The 25,833-nt window shown below is 44.1% G+C and overlaps 1 protein-coding gene across 1 annotated transcript in view; it reads left to right on the top strand.

The window, feature by feature from the left end:
* Positions 1-25,833, top strand: part of RYR3 (ryanodine receptor 3) — a 491,158-nt gene that overhangs the window by 366,556 nt on the left and 98,769 nt on the right. Inside the window, 9 exon segments of the mRNA XM_040620426.1 lie at positions 8,086-8,264; positions 9,344-9,363; positions 9,484-9,577; positions 12,058-12,178; positions 17,381-17,550; positions 19,909-20,129; positions 21,821-21,911; positions 23,543-23,683; positions 24,940-25,103. Of these exon segments, the coding sequence (XP_040476360.1) occupies positions 8,086-8,264; positions 9,344-9,363; positions 9,484-9,577; positions 12,058-12,178; positions 17,381-17,550; positions 19,909-20,129; positions 21,821-21,911; positions 23,543-23,683; positions 24,940-25,103 (1,201 nt within the window).

Genomic DNA, 25,833 nt, shown 5'->3' with positions numbered 1-25,833 from the left:
GGAATGGAATAGGGAAGATACATTGGAAAGAAATTACAGAGACAGTATTTATACAACTAGGTGATGATGGTGATTATGGTGGTTGGGCTTGGTTGTGTTGATAAAAAGAAATAGAAGTCACATTAAAGCTTAGAGATGTGGGGTGCCTGGGTGGCACAGCGGTTAAGCGTCTGCCTTCGGCTCAGGGCGTGATCCTGGCGTTATGGGATCGAGCCCCACATCAGGCTCCTCCGCTATGAGCCTGCTTCTTCCTCTCCCACTCCCCCTGCTTGTGTTCCCTCTCTCACTGGCTGTCTCTATCTCTGTCAAATAAATAAATAAAATCTTTAAAAAAAAAAAAGCTTAGAGATGTAAGCATAGGAGGAAAAGAAATAAAGATGTGAGGGGCACCTGGGTGGCTCAGTTGGTTAAGGATCCGACTCTTGATTTTGGCTCAGGTCATGATCTCAGGGTTGTGAGATTGAGCCCCATGTAGGGCACCATGCTGAGCATGGAGCCTGCTTGAGATTCTCTCTCTCCCTCTTTTCCTTCCCTCTCCCTCTCTGGAAGGAAGGAAGGAAGGAAGGAAGGAAGGAAGGAGGAAGAGAGAAAGATGTGAGAAGAAGAAAATGGTTTGTGATAGAAGGTAATGAGCTTGGTTGCATTCAAACCAACCATTCATTGGTTTTGCAGTGCTTGACTGCAAAATGAGGATGCCCTGATTGATGTTATAGGCTAGAGATCAGTCAATCAGCAGGTTGGGACTGAAGAGACTTGCAGATCATCTGAAGTTGAAATGGTGGGAGTAGGCTGTCCCAGGGGAAAGCACGAAAGAGAGAGAGAGAAATGTTAGAATCTTCTTGAACCCCTACAGAAGGAGAAAGAGTGCTTTAAGCACAGCAGAGTGATATGGAAGACTTTAGGCTGGAGAGTGGAGGAGTGTCTGGGGTACAGATAGAGCTCTGTCACTTACTAGCCTTGCAAATTCAGGCAAACTAAAACTTTCCTAGGCTGTTTTTTTGTGTATGTATGTTAAGTAGAGATAACAATAGTATGTACTTCACAGAATTGTTGTAAGGCTTAAATGAAGTAATCCATGGGAAACAGATTAGCACAGTGCCGGAAATATAGGAAACCTGAAGTCATCATAGTTGTCGTCGTCGTTCATGGTCTTCACAAGAATATCAGGGCATTTGAAATGGGAACACTCAAATAGATCCTTTAGGGCTCTCAAAGCCCTTTGTAAGTTTTCATGTCTAGAAGTAATTAAAAAGAACTTTTTGTGGCCTCTACTCAGCAGTGAAAGATAAAGGTGTTACAGACTATCATGGTGGTAGGTGGTAAGAGTTGTCATGACGGGTAATGGTAGAGGGTGGCAGGTGGCAAAAGGGGATGATGGTGGGGTGGTGATAGTAGGCAGTGGTTGACAATGATGTTGTGGGGGGGATATAATGGTTGAGTAGTGGTCATAGCAGGTTTTGGGGTGATTGAGGTGGATGGTGATTAGTGACGAGAGGTGCGGTAATGGTTATGGGTAGTGATGCATGACAATGGGGTGGTCATAGTGGATGTTGGTGAGGTGTGGTTGGGTGATGGATTGTCATAGTGGGGTGTGGGGATGACTGGTGGGTGGTAGTGAGTGATGATGGAGTTGGTTAGGATGGTGGTGGTGATGATAGCGGCTAACCCTTATTGAGCACTTACCATGTGCCAGGCACTGTTCAAAGCACTTTTGGACGTATTAACTCACTTAATACAAAAATCCAATGAGATGGGTACAGTTATCTTCATCTTACAGAGAAAGACCCAGTTGCTTAGAGGGATTAAGTACCTTGCCCAGAATCACACAGCTAGTAAGATGTAAAGCCAGGATTTGAACTGGAGCAGTTTGGCCCCAGAGGCCAAACATTACTCACACGGTTGCACGGTGTTGTCTTGGTAGTACAGTCTTTCTAATGAATGAACGAAGAGAAACAGCATTTTCTCCTTTGAGCTGTTCAAAAATTGTGGCATTATTTAATTACTGTTTGGTACTAATGTTTTTTAAAAAAACTTTTTAAAAGCCAAATCAAAAGCTCTTGCTATATTAAAATAATAGAATTAGAAAATTCTTTCCAACATTATTTTACTAGTCTCTGTTAATGTTTGTATTAAATCTTCTTAAACAAGATTTGCCTTTAAAAGAAACTTCTTAAAGCATATAATTTTCTCCACTTTTTTTATTAGCTTGCTCAGAAGCCTTGGGTCGTGTTTTACTCTGGGAGTAATGAAGCTGAGAAGCTTCTATTTACCCTGCAGTTGTAAACTTTATAACCAGTCTAGACACAGATGTGTCTGGGTGTCTGATTAATCCCTTCCTAATGTAGATTACAAGGAAGAAGATTTCTTACCAATCCACAAAAAAAGGGAAAAGTTATTCTGTGCTTCCTTTTGAGTCCTTGGAGTATTTTAGTGATGTCTTCACCAGGCTATAAACTCAGTTGTGAGGGACACAATCTTCCTAGCTTTGCCGAATCTATTTTCCTAGGCAGATTTGTCATCAATGGCCATAACTTGGGTATCCATTAGGTGACATGCCAAGTGTATATGACAGGCCGTGAGATGTGATGCTAAGTAAATTATTCAGCATTTCTCTTCCACTGCTGCCTGTGAGATCCCAGCAGTGGTGATGGCCGAGCATTTTGGCATGAACCCAAATATGCTAAATCCATATGTGCATGGACTCGTTATCAATCACTTTATTGATAACAATGGCAAATGAAGCCTGGCACCCACATAGTACTGTAGATTTTAACTGAAATAGTAAAGCAGGTCAAAAGCTGCTCCATCAACATTATTTCCCCAAAGTGACAGTATTATGATCCTGGTACTCATCACAAACTGATTCTCACCAACTCCGTGAGAATGCCCCTATTTAACAGGAGGGCTCTGTTCTATGAGAGCACACCTCAACTCGGACTCCGGGTTTCAGTCTCACTCGAGTTTTATTTAACACATTACATGAAAAGCCATGTGAATCCAAACTCTAGATACATGGGCAACATTTTGGCGTGATTCTGGAATTAAATACTAGTCTCCAGAATTTCTGGACTACCATACCAGTCCAGCCTACAAGATTTTCATTCAGTCTCTTAGCTTTAAATCCCACATATTTGCTAATGATCCCCCAAATATACATTTCCATCCTTTTTCTCTTCCCTGAGCCCCAGACTTGTGTAACCTGCTGCCTACTTGATATTTCTACTTGAACGTTGAATAGGCATTTCAAATTTTATAGATCTTAAGGCTTAATTTGTATATCTGCCCAAACTTGTTCTCTTAGCTTCCTCATCTCCCTAGCTAGCACTACTAACTTTGCAGATGCTCAAAAATCTTAGGTGGCATCCTCCATTCAGACTTTTTCCTTATCCCCGCATTCAATCCACTTAAAATTCTGTAGACTCCATGTCTAAAAGTTACCTGAAATCCATCAGCTTGGACTTCTCTCCATGTCCGCTGGTCAAAGCCTACTCCAAACCATCATTATCTTCCACCTGGACCACTGCAGCTGCATGGGGACTATTTCCCTGTTCCTACTCTTGGCCTGTGTTAATTGACCTCTGCTGCATAACAAAACTTTATAGTCTTTATAGTCTCAATGGCATAGAATAATAAGCATTTATTTCTTGCTCACATATCTGCAAGATATTTGGGGAGCTCTGCTGCAGGTATATAGATCTGATGGGGCTTTTCTGTTCCACTCATCTCATCCTGGGGTCCAGGCTTGCCTGTCGTCTACACTGCATGTCCACTGGGCCTAGATCAGTGATTAGCGAGTAATGTGAACTTAATGAATGGTTGAATTAATAACCAAAAGGACAAACGGTTCCTCATCTGCTCTCTGTGCTGCCATAGTAGTTGATTGACATATCCTCAGCTCCTTCCTCCACAGGTGAGAAAGCCCTAAGGAGGAGATCATATGTCTCAGCCACTTGGAATGACTTGGTTCATGCAAGTTGCCAACCACCATATCAAAGTTGGCACTTACCAAAAAAAAAGATATTGGGTCCTGGCCATCACCCCCTGCATTGTGATTCTGTAAATTAAGATACTCTAGATGCATTCATGCTAGGCCTCCAGTGCTCTGACTTGATTGGGGATTATGTTCTTTTCCTTAAGACTAATTGAAATCTGAGGAAATGAACAACCCAGGCTCTTGTAAACAAAGGCTGGTAGTTGATCTGGTAATGCAGTAATGGATAGTCACCCTCAGCTTCCCATCCTGTCATTTCACACTCTGCCTTGAGTCTCAGTGGAGTCTATTTTATTCAAAAATATTTTCTGAATGCCGTTGATGTGTCAAATGTTAACAAGGTGCTTGCGCATACAGGGTTAGATAATACAGACATAAGCCCTGTTCTTACTAACTAGACGGTCTAGTGAAAAAAAACAGACACAGATACAAACAATTCATTCATTGTACTTGTGTTCAATGATTAAAGGAAGAGTGCAGGGTGTTTGAGAAGACCATATCCTCTAGGGCTTCCGAGGTTGAAGCAGAACTACCTAGCTCAAGGGTTTATGTGAAGGTAATGGGAAGGAAGAAAACATTCCAGGCAAAGGAGCTTGAAACAAGGACTGTAGTTAGAATATTGAGAGTAAGAAAATTGATGGGCCAAAAATGAAGTCATTGCATCATGACTAATTGTCCCTGTGGTGAGAATGACTGCTTCAGGGTAAAGAGGGAGGGTCATTGCCATTTCCATTCAACTTGTCGGGAATGTGGAAAGAAGATAGTAACGTGAAGGCAGTGTTGAGAGCCTTTGAAGAAAGGCACCAAGAATACTCACACTCTTATGAAGCTCATTATTCATTTTGGAACTCAAGCAAAAACATTGTTGTAAGCCCTTGGGCAAAACTAGTTTACCTCAGATCTCTCTCTCCCTTGAAAAATGCCCTCAAGGTCAGTATTCAGCTTCCCCGTAGTGGATTTGTGTGGCAGTCCGTCTTGCCTTGCTGAGCTACAGGTAATTAGGAAGGGAATGGTCTCTCTCTCTCTCCCCTAATTATGCCTCTTCTCTACTTCTCTACCTTGTGCAGCCTTTAGAAATTCTCTTCCTTGGCCCTCTCTCCAATTAGCAGGAATGGTTGCACTCCAGGTACTTCCTCTTGCAGCGTTCACTCTGCATCCCCCACAGATGTCTACAGTTCAGTAATCAAAGGATGGCTTCCTGGGTCCGTTGCAGCAGCTCACCCAATTAGCTTAGATCTGAAGACCTGCAATTCAGGTAAAATAAGGTTAATTTGGCAAATGAATTTCAATAACAAACTCAAGATAGAACTCATAGTCTCAGTTTTTCAAATTCTTTTGTACATTGTGGTCCAAGTCCCATCAAACTCCATGATACTGATCACTGTGGGAAGAGCTAGGTTGATAGCAGCATACTGGTGAAGACCGCGGCTGACCCACAAGTGTTTCCATCCTGAGAACTGAAAGAATCGTAGTATGATATTTAAATGAGCTTGAATAACAGGATTGGGGGGTTTTGTCCATTTTTGACGCTTAAAATTTCCAAGCTTTAGCTTCATTTTTATAATGAAAAATGACTACTGGGAGCATGGGTATAAGTTTCAGAGGCCAACAACCTTTGAAAGTACTGAACTGTGAGTTATCTGTAACTAAGTTTATTTGCTTTCAAATATGTTGATTCTCCTGGTGCTTTTCTTTAAGTGTCCCTCCCATGATTAAATTAAGTCAAGTATAAATGCGAGGTTTGACTAGTGGTTGACTAATATAGGAAAGCATGGCCCTAGGGCTTAGCATCACCATTTTATCTTCCACAAATTGCAGAACGTTACTCAACCTCTCCTTGGTTTCTCTCCTTCATTGATTCTTTCCACTATATCATCACTGTGACTATTTTACCCTTTTTATGTCTCCTGAGAATTTTCTTCACGTGGATTCTGGCTTAATAAAAACAAATTCTGTTTTATATATTAGATGAAACTTGGAGAAGAGCTTCTTTATAAAAATTTGAGTCTTCTAAAGGACTGAGCTATAAGACAGGGAATGCATGACAATGGGCTGTTTAAATTCAGTTGAATGAAAACTTTTCTGAATCTAGCTATGCAGTTCTAAAACTTACATGGTATATATTTATAATCTTGAATTATACTTGCAATGCAGGCAGTTGGGTGATAAAAAAGGACGTCAGCAGGCCAAGCGCTAGGCCGGGACTACAGCTGTGATGTAGGGTGGGCTTTCCAGAGCTGCGAGTCACATCAGGTGTGTTCAAGTGTGAGTTGAGTGTACGCTGATTTCAAGCACTGGGGCAGTACGTTCAGCCCCTCTGATTCTCTGGACATGATGGGAGAAATTTCTGCGTATGGGGGAGACTAATAGACTCACTCTAAAAACTAGAAGATGCATGAGTATCTCAATGGGGCAAGCAAGACCCAGCGAGACGGTGCAGCATACATGCTTACATAGTGATTTGCTAAAAAGCTGGAAGAGAAGCCAGGGTTTCTGGGTTCCCATTCTAATGCTCTACTCACACCACTTCTAAGTGGATTCGTGAAAGTTTTCATTAAACAGAGCTTAACCCCTGTGATAGTTTTAAAATATGTCTATAAATTCTTCAGTAGCATCTCCATCCAAAAGATAGATTTGTCTCCCTTGGAGCGTGAGCTGGACTCAGTGAGTCACTTCTAATGAATAGGATATGGCGGAAGTGACATTAGGCGATAAGGTTGTAAAAGGCATCGCAGCTTCTGCCTTACTCTCTCGGATCATTTGCTCTGTGGGAAGCCAGCTGGCATGTTGTGAGAGCACACAGGCAGCCGCATGGAGAGGTCACATGGTGAGGAATCGAAGCCTCCTGCCAACAGCTGTGTGTGTGTGCGTGTGTGTGTGTGCGCGCGCGTGCATGGAAGCCAATACTCCATGCCAGTCAAGCCTTCATAAGACTGCAGGGCTGGCCGACATTTTGATGGCATTCTCATGGGAGCTCCCATGCCTGGACCACCTCACTTACTCCCTCCCAAATTCCTGACCTACAGAAACAATGAGATAATAAATGGTTATTGTGTTGGCCTGCTAAGATGTGAAGTCATTTTAGGCGAGAATAAATAATTAATACAGCCGTGCATCAAGATGCAACCTCTGTTAGCTCAGTCCTCCAAGGATATCTGCCGATCTTGTAGAAAAAAATTTCGTCAGCCTTCATCCGATACACAACATCAAAAAAATCTTTTCTCAGAGTCTTAGCCCAGGGATAAATTCTCAACACAAATTAAGATTTCATCTGAGACAGGAAATGTGTTTCATGAAGTTGTTTGAACAAGCTGCAGAACTGCTTTCGGTGACAAGTATTTTCTCTGAGAGGCACTGGCTCCCCCTCCCTAAGTGTTTCAGGGCCACTGCTTCATCACTGTTTCAGGAAACGAGTCCTGTCTTAGTTGTCCATGTTCTTCCAAAGAGAAATACCAGCAGAATACAATTCTCCAACCTTCAGCTTCCCGGAGAGATACTTAGGAATAACCAAGACAACTTTACCAAGTAGATTATCTTGATAAATAATTTCAGAAGTGCCCTGACGTCCATCCACACGAACTCCGTTGTTCTGAGGTACGTGTTTGACTCTGAGGAGGCATGTTGGGGGCTAACCTGTTATTTCCTTAGATGTTAATTGAGGCACATCAGCTTGAGTTACCATTTTCCCTCTTCGCCGGGTTGGAAGGAGGGAGGCTTTAGTAGCCTCTCACAGAGTTAACAAAGATGTCAGGTTCTTTGTCCTCTAAGTCACTTGTGACTGAATCAGTAATCTGTGGAAGACTCAGGAGTGCATTTCTTGCTTTCTGAGGATCTAAATGTAGTGAAACAATCACAGCACAAAATCCTGAACTTAATAGGAAGATTCTGTTTCATAATGGCTAATCTTAATTCTTCCAAAAACAGATCTGGACCTCCTTTATCAAATCTCACCTTTCTCTCTACCAGTATTACCTCCTAATTTTACAAATGAGTGATAAGGTCAATCCAATACTGTTCTCCCAACCTCGTCAGTTAGAAATAAACTCTGGGGTTGTCCTTTCCAATAAAAAGGAGATAATGCTCCTTTTCCTTAGGCGAAAGCGTGGAAGAAAATGCAAGTGTCGTGGTCAAGCTGCTCATTAGACGCCCGGAGTGCTTCGGCCCAGCCCTGCGGGGTGAAGGAGGAAACGGTCTATTGGCAGCCATGCAGGGCGCCATTAAGATCTCTGAGAACCCTGCCCTCGACCTGCCTTCCCAGGGATACAAGAGAGAAGTGTGAGTGAATGGAATTACCTTGGGGCACTGGTATAGTTGGTGAGCTCCCAGAGATGGTCAGTACCTGGATCATTAAGGAAGGGTCGATAACTTACCCCTCGTGGGGAAAGCACAGGTTCTTTATAGCTGTAATTAAAACATTTTAAATTACTTTGTCAAGCACGCTGCCATCTTCACTCTCCCAGTAAGCCTAGTAATCAGGATCATCACCTTCACCGCCTTGCATTTCTGCTACTCCACTCCTACACCAATGGGCCGATGGAGACGTCTGCAGGCTCGTTCAGCCGCATCACACCTCCCTACGGCAACACTTACGGAAGGGAGCTGCAGAGGCTAACGGCTGGACCAACCAAGGTCACGGCCACGGTCTCTCTTCAGCCTATTCCCTGAGAATTTAACCCTCGGTGCTCCCTCTTACCTCATTTCTGAAAAGAGGTACTACCCTCCACTTGCCCTTCTGAAAGTGTTTTGATTTGATTCCTTAGGTAAAAAAGAGAGCTGCAGAATGTGAAAAATCACCGCATCAATAATCCCAGTATTTAAAGGTTCGGGATGTAGTTGGCGGATTGGCAGATTGTCTTGTCCTCGTGTACTGTGACCAGCTCCCTTTCCTTTATTATGGCCTCTAGGTTAGACCCCAGAATCTAGAGAATGGGTATGACCCAACAGGGGTAACTCTCTAGCCAGTTGCAGGTTTTTTTGGTTATTCTGGTAGGTGATCTGGTAGAACTAGAAAGAACCCAAAACATAGTCTGCCCCACCTTCCTCACGTAGCATGAGAAGAAAACCAAGGCCAGGGTCCTATAGCTTGTTAGCCACAGAGCCAGGGCATGGACTTACCCCTCCCGACCGCTCGTCCAGTATGCTTTCCATGTACATTCGAGGAGGGAAATGGAATGAATGGTTGGTAGGAGCTTTGGGGATTACTGTGCCGCTCCATGGGTATGTATGGTCTGCCTGCAAGATCAGCTCATGGCAGTACTTAGGCCTGAAAGTTCAGGGGACCCTAGGAATTCCATGGGCAAGTATTTGGGTCCTTGAGCTTACTGAGTAAAAACCACCTCGTTGGGAGAGAAGGTGTCCTGGGGACAGGATGTGTGATGCTCAGAGCAGAGAGTTTCCATGTCAAGCACCTTGTGTCTAATAACATGGCCACACCTGCCAGGCTTCCTCACACCTCCCCCATGTTGGTTCTCTCTCCGCAGCATGGAGGACAGCGAAGATGAAGAGATCGTGCACATGGGCAACGCAATTATGTCTTTTTATTCAGCTCTCATAGATCTGCTGGGCCGCTGTGCGCCTGAAATGCACGTGAGTTTGCAGAGGGCAACTTTGAGGGGCTTGAGTGAAGAGCACCGGAGAGTCCCCGGATGTAATTTCTTCTTCAGTCTCTGGCATTTGCTAACACCCCTTTCTCTCAGTTCCTTTCAGTTGACATCAAAAGTCGTTTCCATCTCTCATAGCTGATTCTGCAACCTTCTAAAGGAATGACTCCTGAGCAAGTCCCTGTCTGTGTGATTTCTCTGCGGTGCCAGTTGGGCACATCCCCCACATATCCTGTTTCAGAAGCCCTAAAAATTATGTTTCCAGATCCCTCAATATGGTCAGAATGTGACCAACCTGATTCCTGACTGTGGCCATTGGGACACTCCACGTGGAAAATCCTCTTTTCTCAATGCCCATGGTGTGAGGCACCAGAAAGGCGGTCTCTTCCCATGGTCCACGTTTCATTACTTTCCAGAGATAAACTTTGCAGACATTTGGGAAAAGATGGTTCTGTTCTTATGGGCTGCCTTCTCAGGCCTCCAGTTTTAACCTAAAAAGTTGTGCTCTTCCTCTTCCCTTTTTCACCTCTGCTCGGGACAGAGAGAGAGTGACCTTATTTCACGGAAGGCCTCAGGTCATAAGTGAGAGAGGAAATAATTGCTTTTTATATCAAAATAGAAAAGATTTAAAATTTTTAATTACAAAATATACGTGGTAATTCTTTAAAAGAACTGTTTGATTTGCGTATTCGAGGCTCTGGCGCCTGCCCGCATCTCCGCCCTGCTCACTGCATTTGTATTATTCCAGGGTCACCCCCAGAAGTGCTTGCAGGGCAGATTGGGTTGGTATAAACAATGGTATCTGGAATTGATGAGATTGTGTATTTGGTCATTGACAAGTTAACAGTGGATATGTTTTTTAAATAGTAATGAAAGATCTCATTCAAGTAGTGGCTTTCAAACTTTTTGATGAAAGAAATTGTTTTAGCTATAGTAAGAAATAATAATTTCCATTGCAACCTAGTATACATATATTCCAGAAGCAGAATTTACCCTTACTACAGACACTGCACTCTAATATTTGCTACTCTACACTAGTCTACTTCATGCTTTTTAATGCAAGTCACAGCCTACTAATTTGATTTTACACCCACTAATTGGTCACAACCCATAGGTTAGGACACTGCACTAAAGCATCTACTCTTAACTTTCTTCCAGCATGTCATGGGCTTGCCTAAAACATAGTCTAGCCCGTCTACATGTGTTTAGGGAGACTATTACAATATGGAAGAATCTAGGTTAAAAAGTGCTGTGGATAGAAGAAAGTCTACATCTTGATAGGGGACCCCGATCAGAATTCTTAACTGAAGATTCTGGTTCCTACTATGTGATATATCAACCTTATTCACAAGGTTCATCTTTACATTTCTACGCCTTTAAACAAATGAAGCTTGAAAGGGAGCAAGGGAAATACTAGGGTATTTTGCAGTCTGGGAGCAGGATAGGGCAGGAGTCAGCTCCCCTGATCACCTGTCATCACTTCAGAAAGCAAGTGACACAGTTGGCTTATTCTCAGGAAGACCCCCTTATGGGATCGCTTAGCCATCAGAGCCCCATCTGGGAAGGAGGTCCTTCCTTCCTTACTGCCCCTCTGCCTCACTGCTTTATACATACCCCTTCTCAGCACCCCTCCATTGGGTCCCTACTCTGTAAGTGGTAGTGGGAGGGTAGATGCCATCATCATTCACAGTCTCCCCTTTACCCACAGGAATGAGAGGTGGCAGCTATGGTGAGCACACAGGTGTTTTTCCCCTGGGGCCTCCAAGAGCCATATCCCAGCACCCCGTCCAGCTGACCAGGGCAGATTCCATCCTGAACTCCTAACAGTTCAGTTCTCAGCTGAGAGCCTGTGCCCAGAAGTGTACCCGCTGCCCCCATGTTCCCCATATTCGGGACTATGTGCACCCATACACTCTGGTTGGCCCCTTCCTGGTTGAATGCATCAGGTTATCCATCTCGGATAACTCCACTGAGACACTCACATCCTCTATGACATTCTCTAAATTCCTCTTGCCCACCCCCAGCCCAAAGATTAATCAGACTTTTAGGAAACGAAACTCATCAGTCATTTTTATATTTCAATGAATTCTAAAGTCGAGAATTGTGACCACAGTGTCAACACCCGTCATGGCCACTGAGAGCTCCCTGTATTGCAGTGACACTGAGAAGCCCCAGCAGTCCCCACATTTACTGCAAAGACTTGACACCATAACTGCCTGACCATTGTAATTACAGCAAAGTAATCAGGTGACTTCCTTGGTCAGAGTTATTCCCTCAGTAGCACCTCTTGTGGACAATCAAGGGACATCTCCCCTTTTTCCCCATGACCCGAAGTGTCTATGGCAGTTAGGGAAGTATAGAAGTATGCCCGGACTTAAGAACAATGTCGCTGCCAGACGTTTGGATGTGGGGTGGGGAAGGGGTGTGGGAACCTCCTTAATCTCATTCTCCAACCCTGCGTTGCAGCTCATCCAGACAGGAAAGGGGGAAGCCATCCGGATCAGGTCAATCCTGCGCTCCCTGGTCCCCACCGAGGACCTGGTCGGGATCATCAGCATCCCCTTGAAGCTGCCCTCCCTGAGCAAAGGTAAGAGAAGCCGCTGGAGGCTGAGTCCTGCCAGGCTCCCCGGGGCCCGCTCACTCTGGGGCAGGACTGTCTGCCGGAGCAGTAGTTGGCCTGTCCTTCCAGGCTCCTACTTGCAGGGCAGGCAGCACTGGGGAAGGTCTTGCTCTCCTCCCGGCTCCAGCTGGCTGCTCTCTCCTCTCCTTCCCTGTGTCTGAGACTCCTGCACCCTACGCCCAGTGGATAGGGCCATTCTACACCTCACAGTCCTCTGAACACTGTAACCCTCTGGAAGGAGGCTGATGGAATGGGACAAATGAAATCTCTCACCTCAGTCCTCCTTCGCCTCAGTGCCCCCAGGTGGAGGCAGCAGATGGATAGGGCCTGACTTAGGCTCCCTTCTGCCATGGTCCCATGGATCTCCTGGCCATGGATATGAAGTGTTGCATGCCCCCCCCCCCCCGCCCAGTGCTACTTGGATGATTGATTTGGCATGAATCTGTGTTAGCTTTGCAAAACTTATGCTTTCCCAAAAGCATTCCGTTTCTCCAGTTCCCTCCACCTGCTATCCAGGCGATTTCTTCCTGGCAAGTGGAGGAATTGAAAAGATAACAGGACTCTGTTAATGGTGTTTCCCAAACTGGTGTTCTAAGGAACATTTTTTGTAGAAAATACTAATTGGTGTATGTGTTAAGAAGTTTGGAGTCAAGTAGGTTTGGGAAATGCTTTGGAGTGTATCACATTGTTTCCAGCTTTATTGAGATACAATTGATATATAACATTATGTTCAGTGTAAGGTGTACAATGTGATGATTTTATACATATATATGTATAAAATATATATATTGCGAATGTTCACCACAATAAATTTTGTTAGCACATCCTTGGCCTTACATAATTAACCTTTCTTGTTGTTATATTGAGAACATTTAAGTTCTGTTTTCACGGCAACTTTCAAGGATATAATTCAGTATTGTTAACTGTGGTCATGATGCTGTACATTAGGTCCCCAGACTTCTTCATCTTATACTTGAGAGTTTGTACCCTTTGACCAGCATCTGCCCATCTCCCCCACCTCCCCCAACCCCTGGTAACCAGCTGTCTACTCTATGTTTCTATAATTTTAGTGGTTTTAGATTATATATATGAGTAAGACCATACAGTATTTGTCTTTCTCTGACTTACTTCACTTAGCGTAATGTTCTCAAGGTCCATCCATATTATTGCAAATGGCAAGATTTCCTTCTCTCTTATGACTGAATAATATTCCTCTATGTGTGTGTGTTTGTTCATATTTTCTTTATCCATTCATCCGTCAACAGACACTCAGACTGTTTCCATGTCTTGGCTATTGCGAATAATGCCACAGTGAACGTATGGGTGTGGGTATCTCTTTGGGCATATACTCAGAAGTGGAATTGCTGGATTATATGACTGTTCCAGTTTTTATTTTTTTGAGGAATCTTCATACTGTTTTCCATAACACCTGCCCCAATTTATGTTCCCACCAACAGTGCACAAGGGTTCCTTTTCTCCACATCCTTGCCAGCATCTGCTATCCTTGTCTTTTTGGTCATAGCCATTCTGACAGGTGTGAGGTGGTATCTCATCGTTTTTTGATTTGTATTTCCCTGATGATGAGTGATGTTGAGCATCTTTTCATGTGTCTGTTGGCTGTCTGGATGTTTTCTTTGGAAAAATGTCTATTCATGTCTTCTGCCCATTTTTAATTGGATTATTTGGGGTCTTTTGCTTTTGAGATGTATGAGTTCCTTATGTATTTTGGATATTAACTCCTTGTCATATACATGGTTAGCAAATATTTTCTCCCATTCTGTAGGTTTGGGGATGACCTATTAGCTTCATGAACTTGGATGTTAAAGAACTCCTCACTTTTGGGAAGTTCTCAACAATATTTAAATAAACTTTCCACTTCTTTTCCCTCTCTTCTCCTTGTGGGATTCCAATGATGCGTAGATTGTTTCTCTTAATGATGTCCCATAAATCCTATAGGCTTTTTTCATTTTTATTCTTTTTTTCTTTTTGTTCCTCTTACTGGATAATGTCAAATGATCTTTCCTTGAGCTCAGTGATCCTTCTGCTTGGTCCAGTGTGGTGTTGAAGTGCTCTGAACAATGAATTCTTTCCTTCAGTCATTGTATTCTTCAGCTGCAGAATTTATATTTGTTTTTTATGTTTTCACTTCATTTTCTTCTTGAATTTTCCTGATTTTCTTTTCCTATGTTCTCTTGTAGCTCTCTGAGCATCTTGGGAATAATTATTTTGAATTCTTTGTCAGGTAATTCATGTATCTCCATTTCTTTGTGTCAATTACTAGAAGGTTACTGTGTTCTTTTTGTGGTGTCCTGTTTCCCTTCTTCTTTGCAACACCTATAGCATCACATAGATACCTGCACACTGGAAGAAGCAGTCACCTTTCAGACTTAATGGACTGACTTTGGTAAGGAAAGACCTTCACCTGCAGGGGGCATGATAGAGTGCTGTGAACCCAGGTCTAGTGGGACAGGGCACCAGGTACAGGGATGGGGGCATGATGTCTTGGCAGCTCAGGCCCCTGGGGTCCACCACATTGATAATTATGTGTCCTTAGCTAGTGCTGCTGGGAATCCTCAGTAGCTGCAAGGGCTGTTGGGGTCCTGAGCAGTAAGTCCACATCTCACAGCTAGGAATGAGGCCAGGCAGTGGTGGTTGCTGGAGCTGGTGGTTCGTACACACTCCGGGGCAGGGACCAGCAGCAGGTGCCTATGTAGTGGCTTAGGCATGTTGCAGACACACTGCAGGAGCCAGGGCCAGCAGCAAGGATCAGGGCAAACTATATGGGTGCACTAGCAGTTGTGTGGACCCTGGCTGTTAGCATGCATGCCTGTGACTGCAGGGTCTCACCATGAGTTCACAACAGTGGAAGCCAGTGACAAGACTCAGGTCAGTGGGATGCAATTTCATATTTGCAGGTGCTAGCTATGAAGGAGCCCAGCAGTGCAGGCCACTGACCAGAGGCAAGGCTGGGGCTGGGCCCACAAGCAGCTGTGGGGCCCTGTATGTCAGTATGCACTCCCAAGGCTGCAGGATCTCACACCGGGTGTGTGCGTGGCAATAGAGGCCAGTGGTGTGAGTCTTTCCAAGGGCACACACAGTGGTGGGTAGCAGCTGCAAGGGTCTAGGCTGGCATCTTGAACTCACACAGCTGCAGAGCCCAGGACTGCCTGCCAGTGCAGATCCTGGGCTCTGGCAGTGAGGGAGTTGGGAGTGGGAAGAGACCCAGGTGGCTGGGCGTCTGCAAACACGAAACCTGGGAAATCTGCCAGGGTTTCACGGTGCCTGTGCTGCATGTTGCTTTCTTCCGTGGCGAGAGCTGGGGTACTCTGCAGAGCAGGTCACTGAAAACCACAGTGGCTCCCACTGCATGGTTGGTACGGGTTGCCCTGGGCCTTCTTTCTTGTTCTGAGACATCTCTGCTTCACTGGTCTCTAGGTGGGGTGGATTGAAGGCTGTCCTTTACATAGTACCCTGAAAGGCTGGAGGAGGTGATGGTTCACCCCATTCTCCTTTCCCAGTGAAGAGAACTCTTTCTAGATGAGGAGCTCCTGCTTGGCACTGAACAGTGCCGGCCTGGGATGAGGCCAGAGAAATGCATCCTTACCTTTTTGTGCAGTAATTCTTCGGGCTTTTGTTCTGTGTTGCTCAAGTTTCTCAAGAAGACTCCTGACCTCTTTCAGTGGTGGTTTTGGTCATGGATTGCTGTCTAATTGTTGATCTTTGTGGGAGGCAAGGACTGGGGTCTCCTCCTCAATCTTGGTGACATCAGTCTCAAAAATAGCACTTTATCATGAAGAACATTAAGATTATAGAGCCTTTGAAAAAATTGTATGATAAAATAAATGTTGAACTTAGTATTTCCCAAACTTTCTGAGCACAAAACACGTACTAACAACCTGTAAAAGTAGTGTTCCTCAGGGGTACCTAGGTGGCTCAGTCGGTTGGGTATCCCAACTCTTGATCTCAGCTCAGGTCTTAACTTTAGGCTTGTGAGTTCAAGTCCCACATTGGGACCTACTTAAAATAAATGAACAAATGAATGAATGAATAAAATAAAAACTTAAAAAAATAATAATGTTCCTCAAAACACAAGGTGTGCGTGAGAGATGAATTCAGCCTCTCCCTTTCAGATCCAGCTCCCCCTGGTGTCTAGGACAGGAGAGGCAGGCAGCTTCTCGTCGGGAAGGTCCCGTCCCTTCTTCTTGCTTTCTTCCTCTGCCAGAGCCCTGCACTGATCTCTGGGCTGGATAGCACTAAACTCTTTGTGGCTCTCAGGGTAACTTACGAAGTACAGTATGTAAATAAACTCTGCCTTCACTTGATCATTTAGGGGCTCTTTTTCCTCATTTTTTATGTTAACATACCATTAGGAGGAAGACTGTTTTTCTTTTGCGTCCTCTTTCAAACTCCTGTCTTTATTCTCCAAGTCAAGTAGTTTTTATTTTCTTCATGGTATTCCTTACTTCATCTTTGCACTTTTTTTTAATCAAAATAAGATTAGAATTACTGGATGATCTGTTCTCATTTTCACCTAAATCAGATAATAGTTTCCAAATACTAAGAGGACATTTCCTCAGCTTTGTGCTATTTATGATGTAATGGCTACAGACAAGACACGCTCTTAAATTTAATCCGCCTTACATTTTCTCCCTTCCTTTCTTGTGTCTTCAGTCAACAAAGCAACAAAACTCAAGCCCCGATTCCTGGCATTTGCCCATTTCTGTGGTGCAAGTCCTCTCACCATGGTCCATTGCAAGTTATCAGTGTGTATCACTGAGCCATGCAGTTGGAAAGAGAATGTACATGGCACACCATTGTATTGTATTTCCACCATGCAAATAAAATAGATGTAAAAACCTCGAGAGTATAGTTTATAGTAAGATCATTAGGAGGTGATGAGTTTTGAGTTTGACTGAGTTTCACCTTTCTAAATATAATTTACTTAATTGTAAATTTTAGTTTTTAATAATGAATATGTCTAACAACTGGCTCAAAAATTTCCAGAAATGTAAACAACCACCTTTCACAAGCCAGTATCAGCTGGCTCCAGCACAATATTGTATTCCTATTGCTTGTTAGGATCACAAGGCATAGACAGACACCCTCTGTGTTGCCTTTGAGACTGTGGAGATAGAAAAGGGGACATGACATTCTCTGTATGTCTTTCAGATGGGTCTGTCTGCGAGCCAGATATGGCAGCCAACTTCTGCCCTGACCACAAGGCACCCATGGTGCTGTTCTTGGATCGTGTTTATGGCATTAAGGATCAAACTTTTCTGCTCCACTTGCTAGAGGTTGGATTTTTACCTGACTTAAGAGCCTCTGCCTCTCTAGATACGGTAAGTGGCTAAAGTAAGGGAAAAAAATGTTCCCATCATTGTATACTGGTGACATTGGATTTCAAAGTGAATGTTTTCGATCTACTTACTAATTACATGTTAGCAGGCTGCTTTAAAGGGTGAGAAAACAGAGGCACCAAGAAGTGGAAGATCCTAATTTGTTGTGCCAAGATTTAAATGTAGGTAAACTTGACCTCAAATATTCAATCTAGGTTCCTCTGATACAAGTTTCCCAACCTTGCTTGGCACTATCTGCTGTGGAGGCACATTCTGTGCATTGTAAGATATTTAGCACCATCCCTGGCCTCTACCCACTAGATATCAGTAGCACCACCTATAAAACCAATCCTAGATATCATCAAATGTCCCCTGGGGGACAATATCTTCCTCAGTTGAGAACCAGAGCTTATTGCTTACGAAAAAGGCTGGCTGGCAGAATTACAGGCTGGAAATACTCTTCCCACTCTCCTTCCTTAAGTTTCATGCACTGACCATCAGGAAAGATAGTCTCCAGGTCAAGCAATTTTGTGGTATCAGGCATGGCAAGGTCAAGACCAGAGGCCAAGGGCAAACCCAAGTTCTAAAGTTAAGGGTGAAGAACCCAACATCAACAGACATCAAGACAGGAGGCCCCAGGAGTCATAAAGTATAGATGCATGATGCCCCGAGTCAGGAACAGTGCACCAGGAGTCCTGGGTCCAAGGAGAAGAGAATAATTCAATCAGCATAAGTCTGAAAACATCTTGCCAGTGTAGGGTTGGTTTTAGAGAGCTAGAAGAAGCAGGTCTTCTCAATCAGTCATAAAGTCTCTCAAAGGCTCCACCTAGTGCACTGCAGAGAAAGAAGTCTGAGCGCTGTGATGGCTGGTCAGCTAGCCAGTACCTTAACTGGGATGGAGTCCATTTGAATGGGTTACTCACAAACGTATGAGATCACCCAGCAATGGGAAAGCAATACAAGCCCCAATCTGAATGGGAGCTCCATTCCTATCTGTGGCGTGGGGGTAAGAAATGGTATATCCATGAAAGCGTTAGGGGTGTATGGTCCTTTTGGATAATTAAAACAAACTTCCACAGCTACTTCTGTTTTGAGTTTTTCTATAAATCCCTTGATTTAAAAAATAGTAATTGTTTTAACTTGTGAGACATTCTCAAGGTTCCTGATCAGATCATTCGATTTTTTTATAGATCAAATAAATGGCAAATGCTGTTGTACCATTTGGTGTTCAAATCACATGCTGTCTAAGCACCATCTGCGGCACAAGAAGTTAAACATTCAGTTCCTCAGTACATGCATTCTCTTTTGAAAACATTTAAGCCACTGAAGTCAAAGCTCTGTCCTTCCCCATTGTGACAACTCTGTCTGTCAAAATGATAAATGTGATTTGCTATTTCTTTTCAGTCTGATTATTGAATCTTTCCTCGAGGACAAACTTTGGTAATTAATAGGAATACCTGGAAATGTGTACAGTTCAAAACAGTTTATCACATCGTAAGTTCTAGAAAATGTGTTACAGGTCTAACAGCTGTGATGATCACAGGACATAATGAGATTTCATCTTTGTGGATCTCAAGGTTTCTTTTGAAGTTCTTCAGTTTTCCAAGATGGTAGCTAAGAATGGTTTGACTAAGTGTACCTAAGTGGGCATTCCTTGTACCTACCTGTCTACATGAATGAGAAAGAACACTGTGACAATCACGGCAGAGTTTTAGAGAGGGTCCTAAGTTTCTATTCCTTGTACCCTTTTCCCATGCATAGTTAGGTTTCCTTTAGTGACTTCCTCCTCGTGCCATTTATCAGATCGTGAATGGCTCACAATGCTTATAATTAAAGTGGTGGTCAGAGCTTCACTTTCTGTCTGTAAAACTGTCACAGAACCAGTGCTTTGATGGCTCGCTTGTCCAATAACCACTTACTAATCTCAAAATCACAAGAGGACAACTTGTGAGTCTCCATAAGGTGAGAAAAGAGAGCTCAAACAATAATAATACAGTAGCTTGTTAGCTGGCCTTTGCAAACACGAAGAACATTGGGTTAACTGGTCATCAGCTGACGTTAATAGGTTTTAGAATCCCTCTTTGAGGGTAACAGATGGTTGTGGATCATTTGGAATGAGTTAGGGCCAGCCAGCCTTTTCTTTCCCTCTGTTTTTTCTTTTAACCTGATTTTGTGTTTTCTCGTTGAAAATGCAAAAGAGAAGTAGGTCTGCTGACACGGTAGACAGTTGTTCAGTCTGTTGCTATGAAACGCTGTTGTGAGTCAGCTTTCCCACCTGCTGGACGGGAGCTCCATACCCGGGGTAAGCGTTGCTCTGTCTTTCTCGGGGAGATTAACCAGTGTCCCAATCCCCTTTCCTAGGTTTCCCTGAGCACCACAGAGGCTGCGCTTGCCCTCAATAGGTATCTATGTTCTGCCGTGCTCCCACTCCTCACAAGATGTGCCCCTCTCTTTGCCGGAACAGAACACTACACGTCTCTGATCGACTCTACACTACAGACAATATACAGGCTTTCCAAGGGACGTTCCCTCACCAAAGCTCAGAGGGACACCATAGAAGAATGTTTGCTTGCCATTTGCAAGTAAGTACCCCGCTGTGTTTTTCACCTGCAGTGTGCGTCCCAGTCAGCTGCATTTAATGGTGTAATTGAGAAACTGGTGAATCCAGTCTGAGGAAGCTTCCAGGCCCTAGTCATACATACCCACCCTTTCTCAGTCATCTCCTCCTGGGATATGCTGGGTACCCCCCCTTGCCACAAGCTTTCTGATCACCTCTTCCTTGAGCTCATCTCTCACTGTGAGGAAATGGGGGACACAGCTCAGGCTCTTGCCCTGAGGGTTCGTGGACCAGAAGATAAGACTGTCTTTCAGGCAAGTATTTAGTGTTCAGAACTAATGTTTGGTTCCTAAGATAGAGCCAGAAGCTAGTTTTTCCTCGATGGCCCCTTCCTTACCTGTCACGAGTGGAAGGCAGGCGGTCTTGAGCTGAACACGCTTGCTAAATTCTGAGCGTGTGTACGGGCACTTTTCTGTGCAGACAATGTGGAGGTGCCCCTGGGTTTTTAAAAGGCTTGGCAAACTACAACTAAAAGCTAAATCAATGTTGCTTATCTCTCCTTTCTCTCAGAATTTACCCGCATCAACTACCAAGGCCATGAGCTCTTTGATAATTTGATAAATTATTCTCTAATTAGTTGCTGCATTTGCCTGTTAAAGGAGGTTTTTTGAGGACAGAGCCTTAACCTAAAGAAATGATTCCCACAGGGAGGATTTCAGGCTGGTAGCTCAGACGGCCTGGAGTTCCCTTCCCATCACACCAGTAGGTGGCCTCAGCTTCTAGCTATGCACTGGTCAGCTCCGGCTTCATCCTTTGCAAAGGTCAAGGGACAGTTGGCCCTTAGAGATGGCTGTAAAATCAACCGCAGCTTCCCTCTGTTGTCTCTTTGTACGTGCTCAGTGACTCTATTTTGAGTGTGCATAGGCCCTACAACGTACTGTCACCTGGTGGCAGACTTTACCTTCGGTATCTCACTTCGTTAGCCACGCATTCCTTTTAACCCTACTGCCGACCCTTGAATAACGCGGGTTTGAACCATGCAGGTCCGCTTGTACATGGATGTTTTTTTCAATAAATACAGTACTATACATGTATTTTCTCTTACTTATGATTTTTGTTACTATTTTCCCTAGCTTCCTTTGTTGTAAGAACAGAGTATATGATACATGCAACATAAAATACGTGTTAATCAACTGTTTGTGTTATGGTGAGGCTTCCGGTCACCAGGGGGCTATTAGTAAAGTTTTGGAGGGAGTCAAAGTTATATGTGGATTTTTTTAAAAGATTTATTTATTTATTTGAGAGAGAGAGGGTGGGAGAGGGCAGAGGGAGAGAGAGAATCTCAAGCAGGCTCCACACTGAGCGTGGAGTCCAAAGGGGGCTCGATGTCACAATCCTGAGATCATGCCCTGAGCCGAAATCAAGAGTCAGACACTTAACCGACTGAGCCACCCAGGTGCCCCCGAAAAGTTATACATGGATTTTTGACTGGGTTGGGGAGGGGTCAGCACCCCTAACTGCCATGTTGTTCCAGGGTCAACTGTACTCACTTTTTGAAGTGATTTACCCAAGATCTTATTTTAGGAGCTAAGTGTTTGGTGGCTTAGCTCTGCTTTATGATAATGGATGGGTGTTTCTTTTTTCATTCTTTCTTCCTTCATTAGTTTCTTTCTTTTTTTTTTAATTCGATCTCTCTGTTTTTATTTCACACTGCAGTCACTTGAGGCCTTCCATGTTACAGCAACTCTTGCGACGTCTGGTGTTTGACGTGCCACAGCTCAACGAATATTGCAAAATGCCTCTTAAGGTGAACCTCCTCACTCTTATAGAAGTACCGTCCATGGCACGGAAACTTGCCTTCCAAAACGTGAGGTCTTCACAACCGGGGAAGCAAAATACACATTAAACGGGTTTTACTTTTTTAAGCTGACGGCTAACAAGATACAACCCACCATATCAAACCCCTTCTTGAGTGTCTAGGTTGCAGAGAGTAGATCATTAACTGCCCCAATTTTCTTTAATTGCTTTCCACTGACTACATGTTACTTAGCAGAAGTTAATGAGGGGGACCTGGATTTTGCACTTTCTTGCCTTAATTAGGTTTTCAGAATGTTTTCAACCTCAAAGAGCTTTGAAGGCCTTGTGATTATTCATTCAAGTATAGACTACACTGTCCTTTTCTGTCCATACTGTCTTGTGCCTTCTTTTTGCCTCTATAACAGACCCTCTTTTTTGTTTTTTTACTCTTATCTCTGTCTTCCTTTATTAATGGAAAGTACAGCCAAAGAACTATCTGTTGTCTCTTTGATGACTTTCTCATAAATTACGGAAGTGTTATCACTGGCACAGGGAGCGTCTGGGCGTGGGTGGGAGAGCACCACAATCAACTGCCCCCCCCCAAGAGAACAGTGTTTTTCATCTTTTACCGATGAGGGACCTGCCATATTTTCATATTCATTGTGTCAGCAGTGGCCAGCCACACCTGAAAATTCTGCCTGGTGATTTCACAGAACTTTTCCTTCTTCTCAGAAATAGTCTAAGCAAGATTTCAAGATGCACGTTACTGGGATAAACAGAATTCCCAGAATCCTTTAGTTCAATCCTCTGTCTCCATACCCAGCAGAAAACAGCTTATATGTTGTCAGAGATTCCACTGCCCTCCAAAGGCTTGTTCTCTGGAATCTTAATCCCAATAAATGTTTTAGCTGAAAACCATGGTTTTCACAGTTCAGCTTGGCATTGCTTCCTCAGCAGGCCTGTACAGTCAGCCGGATTCTGGCTCCTGAGGAAGCAGCATCCGTAGCACTCAGCTCGCTTTTACGTCTTAGACCAGCAGGATTTTTCTTAGAGGATGTGGATCCCACCTGCTGGGATGGGAACAGTGGCGCTGTACTTCTGCCCTCTACTGGCCACATGTGGAACTGTGGTAACATGGTCGGGCCATCAGAGGGCTCAAGAGAAAAGCAAGGAAAGCCGTGGGCAGTAATCAATGTAGAGAAAATCTTCAGGCCCACCACATGCTCCCCATCATTCCCATATCAGCATCACCCAGAATCTTCTAGCTTTATAAACAAATGTCTCAGAAGAAATTCTTCCCACCCTCGAGTGCCTGGAAGGTTACACAGCAAGTACTTTCAGAGGGTAGCATTTTCTCATTGGAAGTAGAAACAGTTTCTCTCCACTTTCCAACTGCTAGGGGCACATTAGGAGGCACAAGAATTAATCAGGCAGATTCAGCACAGGCTAGAGCTCATCAGGAGGGAAAGCAGACCATTCCCAGTGATGTCCAGGGGTCTCCCTGGAGCTCACCCAGCTGTTTCAGCTGTTGGCTTCACTCTCACGTGGGCTGCTTGCTGTTCTGTTCTCCCCTGCACGTCGGGGCTGCCTGTGGGTCTTCTCTGCCCCACTGACTGGTGCAATCCTGTTCCAACCTCCCAGCTCCTGACAAATCACTATGAACAGTGCTGGAAGTATTACTGTCTGCCTTCAGGATGGGGGAGCTACGGGCTGGCTGTGGAAGAAGAGTTGCATCTGACGGAGAAACTCTTCTGGGGGATTTTTGACTCCCTCTCCCATAAGGTACTGGCAGTACTTCCTGAACAAAGAGGGAGGACCGTGATAACCAGTGAATAATGAATGCCTATGAATAACAATAGCTGATATTATTAGCCTTTGCCACCTGCTAGGGACAGTGCCAGTTACACAAGCATAGCACACCATCCTTACTCCCAACGCTCTGGAACAGGAACTCTGCTAATCGTCATTTCACAGGTGAGGGAAAGTCTCAGGACAGTCGAATAACTTGTCAGACTCACAAAGCTGATACATGGGAGAAGGACTTCCAGAGTAAATTAGAAAAATATGTCCCTGGTTCAGTCTTGATGACTTACCCACACCCCCATTCCTCTCCTCCTGACATCGTGTGGCCCCTGTTAGCCAGCCTTTACCAAGTTCAGATGTAGAGGAGAAAGCCCAACAGCCACTGTGAGGTTGAGAGTGGGATTTCAGAAAACCACATGCCATTCTGGGGAAGGTTCTTCACAGCCACTCGTTCGAGGAGGAAATTGAGTAAAAACTGAGGGCCTCTGAATCCCGAGCCTCTGGACAGTCTGAGTGAAACACAGTTCAAACTCTCACACTTGCGTCCACTCCCCTTCACCCAGGTTATCTAGATTTCTGAAGTCGTCAACTTTAAAGGCAGACCTGCCTTCTGAGGTAGGTCTGGTCTTCTTACCGAAGTCTGGAGCATGTGTATAGCTGCCAGTCGTGTTGACCTGCACTTAAATTTTCTGTATTCCAGTTTTCTTTGGTCTGGTATGAGTAGATCAAAAGCTGCTCCTAACCCCGTGTTATTTGACTGAAATTTTTTCTGGGCCCACTCGAGAGAGTGGGTGTGATATTGAGTCGTCTGCTGACGACACCAGCATAAGACCCGTATCAGCTAGTGAGGGGACTGGCAGGGCTGCTGCAGCCCCATCTGGACAGAGGTTGGGTCAGTTTCTATAACCATCCATGGCAGACAAGTTTATAGACCACTGGAACCGTTAGATACTCCTGCAATTAACCATTTGGGAGAGAATGATTTAAACTTTGATTGAAGGTTTTTCAACTTAAAGCAAATGGTGACTTGAAGGCTTCACAGATTGTCATTTCATCCTCTAAGGATCACTCAGTTTCTGCCAGAAAGTATCCAAGAGTTTACACGTTCCCCATTTTGGTTCACCTAGACAAATGCAAGCATGTTATTGTTTTCTTCAGCTAATTGTTGAATGGTTCCGCGTGGGTAGCCCTGGTTCTCACCTCTCTACTAACATGGTCTTTGTCTTTCTTCACAGAAGTATGACCCAGACCTTTTCCGAATGGCCCTTCCTTGTCTCAGTGCTATAGCGGGGGCCCTGCCACCAGATTATTTAGATACCAGAATCTCAGCCACATTGGAGAAACAGATCTCAGTGGATGCAGATGGCAACTTTGACCCCAAACCCATCAACACCATGAAGTGAGTCCAGAATCCTCTCTAAGCTGATCCTGTATTTTGCCCAGTTGCCAGTGTTTCTCTTTCAGAAGGTGCAAGAAATGTAAACTTTCCTTCCTTCCCTCTTGCCAACACTGCTGATCATTTCCCTTAATGCTACACGTCACATCAGGCACTGGATTTTGTCCTCAACTCCTGAAGGTTTCATCCATCCATAGCTGATTATATACTGTATTATTACATTCTGGGCTTTTCTTTTGGGGGTGGTTTATTTATTATAAGAGATGAATGTTCTCCACAAGTAAATGTCGCCTGAGGCATTGCAAGAACCGCCCTGACAAATGATGCAATTAATGTATTAATGAGTTTTTTGACAAAATCTTCATTCTTTGTGAATTAGGCCTCTATAGTTCTAATAGCATCATACATCAGAACAACTCTATAAATAACACTTAGCTGAACTCCAGTAAGACCGCAGGGTGTGATGACACAACAGCAAGGGGCCCTTATTTGAAAGACTGGACCCACTCTTTGCCATGCTGAAATTTTGCTGGAATTTTGGAATAACCTTATAATAGTGTCTTTTACTCCCTTCTTCTGGTTCTCCAGCATTCCTCCCTGGTAATGACTAGGCCACAGATAAAATGTTGGGCAACATACGCTCAATTTTGTCTTGTGGCAGTTTTTTCCTAGTCATGGTGATGTGTTGTGGGTCATACAGTCTTCATCTCCAGGTGCATTTTAAGTTAAGAAC

This window comes from Ursus maritimus, unplaced genomic scaffold (genome assembly GCF_017311325.1).
Source record: "Ursus maritimus isolate PB19 unplaced genomic scaffold, ASM1731132v1 scaffold_35, whole genome shotgun sequence".
Lineage (NCBI taxonomy): Eukaryota > Metazoa > Chordata > Mammalia > Carnivora > Ursidae > Ursus > Ursus maritimus.
The sequence above is the reverse complement of the archived record's forward strand: the minus strand, read 5'-3'. Positions and strand labels throughout refer to the sequence as shown.